Source organism: Chlamydomonas reinhardtii, chromosome 8, assembly GCF_000002595.2.
Source record: "Chlamydomonas reinhardtii strain CC-503 cw92 mt+ chromosome 8, whole genome shotgun sequence".
In the NCBI taxonomy this organism is placed as follows: domain Eukaryota; kingdom Viridiplantae; phylum Chlorophyta; class Chlorophyceae; order Chlamydomonadales; family Chlamydomonadaceae; genus Chlamydomonas; species Chlamydomonas reinhardtii.
The window spans coordinates 2691706-2700359 of record NC_057011.1 but is presented as its reverse complement, the minus strand read 5'-3'; the positions used below and the strand labels follow the sequence as shown (position 1 = coordinate 2700359).

General features: G+C 59.7%; 1 protein-coding gene across 1 annotated transcript; it reads right to left on the bottom strand.

Annotated features, from left to right (window-relative positions):
* Positions 1 to 1899: 1899 nt before the first annotated feature.
* CHLRE_08g373300v5 (uncharacterized protein) lies at positions 1900 to 7722 on the bottom strand. Its single transcript, XM_043065070.1, has 16 exons — positions 7145 to 7722; positions 6680 to 6839; positions 6452 to 6552; positions 6066 to 6289; positions 5832 to 5965; positions 5630 to 5732; positions 5261 to 5520; positions 5030 to 5151; positions 4775 to 4914; positions 4591 to 4644; positions 4304 to 4458; positions 4083 to 4144; positions 3879 to 3953; positions 3703 to 3766; positions 3335 to 3564; positions 1900 to 3224 (listed from the first exon to the last, which is right to left on the bottom strand). The coding sequence occupies exons 1-16, from the start codon at positions 7505 to 7507 to the stop codon at positions 2628 to 2630; spliced, it is 2844 nt and encodes a 947-aa protein (XP_042922071.1). The 5' UTR covers positions 7508 to 7722; the 3' UTR covers positions 1900 to 2627.
* Between the last annotated feature and the right edge of the window lie 932 nt (positions 7723 to 8654).

Here is an 8654-nt window from a genome sequence, read left to right as displayed (position 1 = left end):
TGGTGTGCGTACTGGTCCCGCGAGCCTGCTAAGCAGACGTCGGAGCATGTGGTTCGGGAGGTGGTCAGCGAGCTGCGCAGGGTGATGCAGCTGCGTTTCACTGCCGCCACGCTAACCCCTGAAACCCTGTCGGCTCTGCCCACTCAGCTTCTCACCGCACAGCTCAAGGCGGCTAAGCTGGAGCACTTTGTTGCCATCTGGACGGCGGGTGGCGCGCTTTGTGAAGTGGAGGAGGTTCAGGGTGGGTCACCGAAGTTGAACTTGCGGCTGACGCTTGCATCACCTGTGCAGGCCCCCTAGGTTTCCTTTTAGGCGGCGGCTCGTTCCAGGCGCTGGCGTGGCGTTTATCGTCATCAGCTTATCTGGCGCCCATGTGTTTTAGCTCTGGCTGGCGTCGCAGCGCCTGGGCGGCTGTGGGATTTCCTGCTCAGCGCGTCTTGCAGCGGGCTGGAGCCCGCTTAGTCAGCGCCACGCCTGGCCCGTTTAGTTTTCTGCTTGTGTCTCCTCTGCCGGTTCTCCTGGGGTGTTGCTTCAGCAACCGACTTGTGGGGGTGGGGTGGGTTTGGGCGGGGCGTGTGCGTAGCGCTGGTGTTTCCTTTCCTGGCGCGCGGTGGTGGTGGTTCTTGCGGTTAGGCTGTGGTGTAGGTTGGTGCTTGGGTTAGGTCTGGCGGTGTTTTTGTGCAACCCCTCCCGGGGGGCGGGGGGGCCAGCCTCCTGCTCTGTCTGCCGGGTCGGGGTGGGGTGAGGTGGGATGGGCGGGGGTGGTTGTTGGCGGTTTCGAGGTGTTTGCTTTCTGTTTTCTTCTCTTTTCTTCTCTTCTTGCCCTGTCAGGGTTCTGGTCTCGGGGACCAGGCTGCCTTTAGGCAGCAGGGGGGCAGCGCGTCTGCCCCTGTTCAACCTTGTAAGGATGATTCCTCAAAAAAAAAAGTAAAGCGCACCACCCTGCCGTGGCATGCCGTCCGCGCCCACGTCCAGGCGCATCCATTCGATCAGGCCCTGTCAGGGTTCTGGTCTCGGGGACCAGGCTGCTTTCAGGCAGCAGGGGGGCAGCGCGTCTGCCCCTGTTCAACTTTGTAAGGATGATTCCTCAAAAAAAAGGCCTTGGAGGTACAGCGCGTTGTCTCCAATCCAGCGGCCGGTGATGAACGCGGTCTGCAGCTCATCCACAACTGCATCCAGGGCGGGCTGCAGGCGGGCGCTGACGGCCTTGGACACCATCTTGAAGTCGCAGTTGAGCAGCGTGATGGGCCGGTAGGACGCCAGCTCGGCGCGGTCCAGGCTTTTGCCCTTGTAGATGAGGGTGATGATGCCCTCCCGCCAGGAGGCGGGCAGCGCCGCCGCCATTTCACCGCCATCGTGGGCGTCTGCAGCGGCAGCAAAGGCAGCGGCAGCAGCAGCACACGGCGCGGACCCACCAGCGCCCAGAAAACCTTGTACACCTCGTACGGGACCCCGTCCGACCCAGGCGCTTTACCATTGGCGGAGCCAGCCAGCGCTGCCATCAGCTCGGCATCACTGAGGGCGCCGTCACCGGACCCCTCTGCGGTGGTGGTGTTTCTTGCGGTCAGGCTTTGTTGTAGGTTGGTGCTCGGGTTAGGTCTGGCGGGTTTTTTAAGAAACCCCTCCCAGGGGGCGGGGGGGCCAGCCTCCTGCTCTGTCTGCCGGGTCGGGGTAGGGTGGGGTGGGGTGGTGGTGGGTGGTCGTTGGTGTTGTTCGGGTTTTTTCCTTTCAGCTTTCTTCTCTTCTCCTTTCTTCTTGCCCTGTCGGGGTTCTGGTCTCTGGGGCCAGGCTGCGTCGGGTCCTCGTGCCCAGCAGTTGGGGGGCAGCGCGTCTGCTTCCGTTCAATCCTGTAAGGATGGTTCCTCAAAAAAAAGCTTGATCTCCAGCCGAAACGCTACAAATTCCAATTCTTTACACGAATTGCCACAAGCACACGCACTGCCGCAAGCACACGCATTGCCCCACGTCCTAATGATCGTTCATTCCCGTGTGCTTAACACGTGGCACATGCGCAATGAAATAATAGGCTATGTTTGAGACAAGAAAGGTGGTTTTCTCTCGCAAGGGAAAAGTGGGCTGAGCCCACGCCACGTCGCCAATCTGCGGCCGCAAGCATCATGTCATCTCCCAGACATAGCCGGGGTCATTTTGTACAGGTACGGCCTGCCATGCGTCTAGCCACGTCCAGCTGTCAGTTTTGAGATGGTGGTTTGCCTCGCAATGGAGGAGTGGCTTGAGCCCACGCCACGTCTCCAGTCTGAGGCCGCAAGCGTCTACCTCACCTCCCGGACATAGCCGGGGTCGATTCGTACAGGCACGGCCATGCGTCCAGTCACGTCCAGACATGTATAAGAAAACTACCACCGCTGCCCAGCATCAGAACCAAGAACGAACCAGGAAAAGTGTTTCGGTACCACAGTGCAGGCAACATTCCATCACGACGACCCCACGTGCGCGCCTGCTTCGAGTAGGTCAGTATTGCCATGCCGTCATGCACCTTCGAGTCCACCACCTACAATGCATTGCCTGTCGGCACCTGAGCATTGATTGCACGGCGACCATGACGGCCGCTGCGCCACCCCCGCATCCACAATCGTGCAGAACAAAAACGAAAACATCCTCAGATCTTATACTAGGGCTGCGTCTGTGGCCGCACCGGGCTTGACAGGAGTTCCGCTGCCTGCGCCAGGCGAATTCGCGCCTCCTGCCGATGCTGGTCCAGCAGGCCCGGACTGAGGAACCTCACGTGAGCCGCCTGTGACCTGCTGCGCTGGCTGGCCCTGCAGAGCCTGCGCCTGCTGCTGAGCCTGTGAATGAGCTTGAGCCTGCGCCTGCTGCTGAGCCTGCGCCTGCTGCTGGGCCTGCGCCTGCTGCTGGGCCTGGGCCTGCGCCTGCATCTGGACTTGCGCCTGTGCCTGCAATGCCGCAGCGGGGCTCGGCATGACCATGTTGGGCCCGTGCTGGCCGGGTACTCCCTTGCCGGACGTGCGGGAGCTCCCTGCCTGGGCTGAGGAAATAGACGATCCATCCGTCCCTGGGCCGCCGCTGCCACTCCGAGCCGGTCCCTGCCCAGCGTTAGGGCCTCCACCGCTGCCCATTCGCCCGGGGGCCTTGCCACCTGCCTGGAACCCCTGCCCTCCCCCGCTCCCCATCTGGCCGCCGATGGCGCCTGGCCTCCCAAGCGACCCTGCCGAGATAGGCGCGTCCTGCTCTCCTTGGACAAGCTGTAAGTGGGCAGACATACAGAGGACGGTTAGCAAAAGAGGATACAAGGCAGGTCCTACAGCCGCTAGTCCACACCATCCATGCACCCAATTCCGCTTGTCAAGCTCACCTGCAGCACCAGCGTCAGTTGCTTGACCAGCTCCGCAGCCGCGGGGCGGCGTTGCGGGTCGGGGTCCCAGCACTGGTGGATGAGCTTTCGCAGCTTGGGTGGACACCGGTTGGCGTCCAGCTTGCTCAGCGGCAGGCGGTGGTGGCGCACCGTGATCGAGTACGCGATGGCCACCATGCTGCAGCCCTCCCACGGCACGCTACCGGTGAGCATCTCCCACAGGATTACACCTGTTTAAACAAAGCGTGCAAGTCAGGCCGGACACATGTCTAGACGTTGCATATGCCACATGGAACACCAGCTCTGCAGTTTCGCAGGGACACCCGATCAGCACCACTGGCCCATGAAGTTGTGCCCATGAAAGTCACCTAGTGCATAGATGTCTGCCTTGTGCGTGATGACGTAATTGCTCGCATCGAACGCCTCGGGAGCCTGCAGCAATCAAGCAGCCAAGCATGTCAACATCCGCGCCCATGCCGTTCCAGAGCATCTCGTCACCCGGGTGGAGTGCATTGGCGTGTACACTTGACCGTGAGCAGCTCACCATGTATGCGGGCGTGCCAGCCTCCGGGTGGCGCGTCACAAGCACGGTGCTGCGGAGCCGCGACAGTCCAAAATCCTACGCACGAATGCAACATATATCAATTTGATGTATGAAAAGTATGCCGCATGGTAGTGGCTGACGGCACGGGTTGACGGCGAGAGCAAATTGATACCGCTCCACTTCAACGCATAACACAGCACCCACCGTCAGCTTGGCGATTGGTCGCATGCACTCCGTGTTGGACAGCAACACGTTACCGGGCTTCACTGCAGCCAGAAACGCAAGGAACTGAACGCTTGACGCACATGGCTACATAACTTCCAGTGCTATTCCAGTAAAGGCAGCGACATGCAACTGAATCAGGCACGCACATGCCCGCGTGGCAAAGTTAAGTGACATCAAGGACGGATTTTGAAAACACTCACGGTCGCGATGCACAATGGTGGGGTGCAAGTACGCCAAGCCTCGCGCGATGTCGGCGGCGACGTGTAGCACCGTGGGCAGTGGTAGCAGCTCGCCTGGCTTGCCGTGCACCAGTCGCTCCAGCGACGTGTCCATCAGCTCCATCACCAGGCATAGCCTGTGGGACAGGGAATGACGGTTAGGAAACGATGGTGATTGCGACAGCGGCAAGCCAAAGAATTTGAGATGCCCCGCACCAAAAAAGCGCGAGATGCTTCAAGGCATCGAACACGCACGCACGCACGCTCACCTGGGCGGCTTTAGGCAAGCGGCAAGCAGCCGCACAATGTTCGGGTGCTGGCATCTGCGCGAAGGAGAACGTGCAGACTTCTACGTGATTGGTACAGCGAGTGCATGCGGGAACCATGCACTCCAGACATGGGAAACACGCCAAAACGTGGAAACAAATGCCACGAACAGCTCATGCGCCCTACCTTCCCAGGACCTCGACTTCCTGAGCAAAGCTGCTGACCAGCGAATCGGTCGGCCCACTCCACTCGTCCACATCCACGACCAGCTTCACCGCCACGCGCTGTCCGCCGTACAGACCCTCAACCACGCGGCCGTAGCTTCCCTGCACACAGCATGCACAGCTGACACGTCAATGTACAGGAGTCAGGTCATGGCATGAGCGCCACCACCGTTACACACAATGCAAGTCCGGGCCGCCCTCATATTTGTAAACGCACCTTGCCACGGATGACGGGCAGAAGCTTGACCTCTGTATCGCATTGCACGTCGAGCTTAAGGTCCGAACGGTGCGGCGTGAACGGCGTCACAATGACCAGGGGGCTGCTGGCGTCCACGTCCGCTGCGGTTGAACAGAAGTGGGTAAGGTTCAACGATAAGGCCGCCATCAGGTGCAAACAAATTGTGCAAATACCCTGAACCTGTGACGTTGGCAGCTGAGCGCGACCCACCTGTGCTGCTCAGGACGCATGTGCCTACGCCACTGGGCAGGATGATATTGCGCCCGGCGGACTGCTGGTTTGGCGGCAGCGAGCCTGCACCCGAGCCGGTGCCACCGGCCGCTACTTTGGCCGCCGCATTGGAAGACGGCGGGCCGCCAGTGCTGACTGGCGGTGATCCACCTGCGGGGCCTGAGCCGCCCGGTCCAGGGAACTTGCCGTTTGCCTGGGCCTTAGCTTTCGCCTCTGCCTCCACCTGCGCTGCTTTCACCCTGAAAAGAGAACAGAAAAGAAGGCCAGACGTGGTATGTACCGTGCAGATAGGTTAGCCGTTGACTTGCTAGGTTGCAATACTAAGCAACAGGTTACACGTGCACTTACTTTGCTTCTTCATACGCCGCTTTCCTCTCAGCCTCCTGTCGTTGGCGCTTACGACGCACTATTAGCCATGCGCCAAGTCCAACGACTGAAACGAGAACCACACCTGCAGAGTTGCATCTGGCAGTTAAGGGCTGTTGAATGGAGAAGCTGCCAGTCACCATAGCAATGCCCAGACCGAGTATTTCGCCCATGCAGCTCTTACCGCCGACGACTCCAGCAATGATTGCAGGCAAGGCTGTGTTAGAGCTGTTCGGCGCCGGTGTTGGTGATACAGGCTTTGGCGCTGACGGTGCTGGTGACGCTGTCGGCGGTGTGTTGATGGGCGTTCGGGGAAACCTGTTGAAAATGATGGATTGTTCGATTGAATCCGTCAATCCCAGTCATGTCGATCACAGCCAGACAACAGCTGTGGCGGGCTCCATACGTCTGTACTCACATGTAAAGGAAGCAGCCCAGCGGCCCCAGAGCCGCCACACACTCGTCCGTCATCTGCCGCTCGCACAGGTATGGCACATGGACCATGTACAGCGTGTACCGCGTTGCTGTGGCGCGCCCAAACGCATCGATGTCGAAACCCGCCACCGCCACGTCCACATACTCGCCCAAATCGGGCCAGCAGCGCAGCACAGGCGCGGCAGCAGTGTTGTTTGTGCAGCCCGCCTGTTCGTTGAATAGCGGCAAACATGGTGGGTGTGAAGGGTGCAGGGCGGACTTGTGCGTTCATGGCGGGTAAGGGTACATCAAATGGCAAGACCCCGCCGTTTGATACGTGCAAGGAACACGCAACGGACTTGGCCCAAGCCAGCCAGCGGCTGCACCCACCTGTGTCTTGTTATAAAGGGATATCTGGGTGCCCGGTAATCCGGGCGGCCGTGGTATAGACGACATGATCTCGCCCTGAATATTCCGGGGGACACAGATGCCTGCGCAGCGAGTGCGCAAAAGCGGGGTGAACACGTGTTGGATCCCACTGAAATGTACGGCAGTCCATTGCCTCCCCTCATCCATCCCATCACCCGTACCACTATCACTACCCTCCCCACCACTCACGGAGCATCATCACTGACTCCTGCATAAGCACCATAGCGCCCGCCTCCGTTGTGGAAGAGGCCACCAAGTCGAAGCCGGGCGACTGCCCCAGCGGCGTCGCGCGGAAGTCGCGCAGCACCACATACTGGAGGATCAGTGCAGTGGCATTCTCCAGGCGAATCTAGGAAGGGGAACGGGGAAACAGGAATTGCGTGAGTGGGCGCCGAGGCAGGGGGCCCCGACAGGAGTGAGAGCCACGCGAGCGCCTCTCAGTGCCGGCGCTCGGCCTGGCAGTTTTCAGTTGCGGATAGAATGACTATGATGGCTATGGTGTGTAGCAGGCATACTAGTAGACCGTGGCCCCGTCACGCGACCGACGCCACGACGCATCACAAGTGTTTCCCAAGCGCCCGTCCTCCGCCAGACCTCCCTGCGGTGCTAGACCGTAGACTGTGCCAATAAGCTGTAAAAGACGGATTGGCGCACCTTTGCCTTGACGAAGCCCAGACCGAGGACAGGGTATGAGGCCTGGTTCAACGTCTGATTGCCAGTGATAGTAAAATTTGATATGCGAGGTATAGGCTGGGCATAGGCTGAGAAGTCAGAGTCGGTGACGACGACGTCCTTCGTGAGAATCGCCCAGGTTTTATTGGGATTAGCGAGAGCGTCCGCCAGCTCCAAACCAGTAGAAATCAACGCTACTGAGGGGTCGTCCCATGCTGGAACGGACGCCAGGCTGAGAGCCGGCGACTCTGACTGGCCCTCGGCGCTGCCCAGGAGCAGCAGCACAGCCAGCAGCGCAGCAGGCAGCAAGCAAGGGGGCTGTAGCCCCTTGCGACACGAAAACATGGCCAGGCGCCGGGGCCGAGGCGTGTAAACTAGTCCATGGCTCGTTGCAGGTTCAGAATGGATGCTAGATAATGCAGTCGATAATTAAAGCGTTCCTAGTGCAGTCGATAAGGCAAAAGCGTTCCTAGAGCGCTCAGAGCGCGAGCAGGTTTGTGCGTTTCCGCAAGCTCGATAGCCGTTGTTCACAAGAACTCAGGTAAAAATAATTTGGCGGGAGCAATATCAATTACAGTGAGCGGAATGCGCGTAGACAATGAGACCAAGGTGCAAGGAGTGAGACGCGGAGATGGGGCGCTGGAGCTGCCACAATTCTGTTTCAACAGCCGTTAGATACGGAGCTTTGCTGCTTGTCACTTTTGAAGGGCGGCGTTTCGGGGCTCAGATATTTTTACGGCCAACAGCTCCGCGAAAAATGGAGGTTCTCACAGAACCGCTGACCGCTTCTCCCCTTCAAACTGTCACGCTCCCTGAGCGCTCCCCTCCGCATGCACACGCGTGCACGTCAGGCGGTTTGCATTATGTGCCATGTTGAGTTGGCATCAGTTGGTGGCTGGTACTTGTGGGGTTGACCTCTTGGGGTTGACCCCGTAAAGGGTTGTAGGTCGGGTGTGCGGGGTGAGACTGACTGCCTGACTCCACGCCACGCGGGGTGTAACCACAGCCCGGGCTGCAACCCACCTGCATGCGATCTAGCTGGGTCCACAAGTTAGGTGCTGATGTCGCTCAGTCTCGCTGATATGCGAACAGCGTGCGAGCAAGGGCCGGGCGAAAGTGAGCAGAGAGACAGGCTTGTGCGTGCTGGGCTCGTGGCTGCGTGGAGGCGACGGGCGACACTGCAACAGCAGCCGTTGGCTCTGCTTGAGCCGGCATCTGTTTAGGGCGCGCTCCATAGCTTGTGGACGCATGTACGGCATACATGGCTGCGTCTGCTCGGCAGCGCCATCGTACAAATCGGGCAGGTGGGCTTACCTCTCGCGCCCGCGTCCCTGACCAGTGCCACTCGCGCGATGCAGTCCAGAGAGAGGCAGGATTGAAGGCAGCAAGAAGACAGCGTGGAGGCTAACGACAAGTGCGATTGTGAAGGGCAACAGAGGGGTAACCCACAGCACCTGCTGGGCATTTGACACTGCTTGGCACGCCAGGGCAC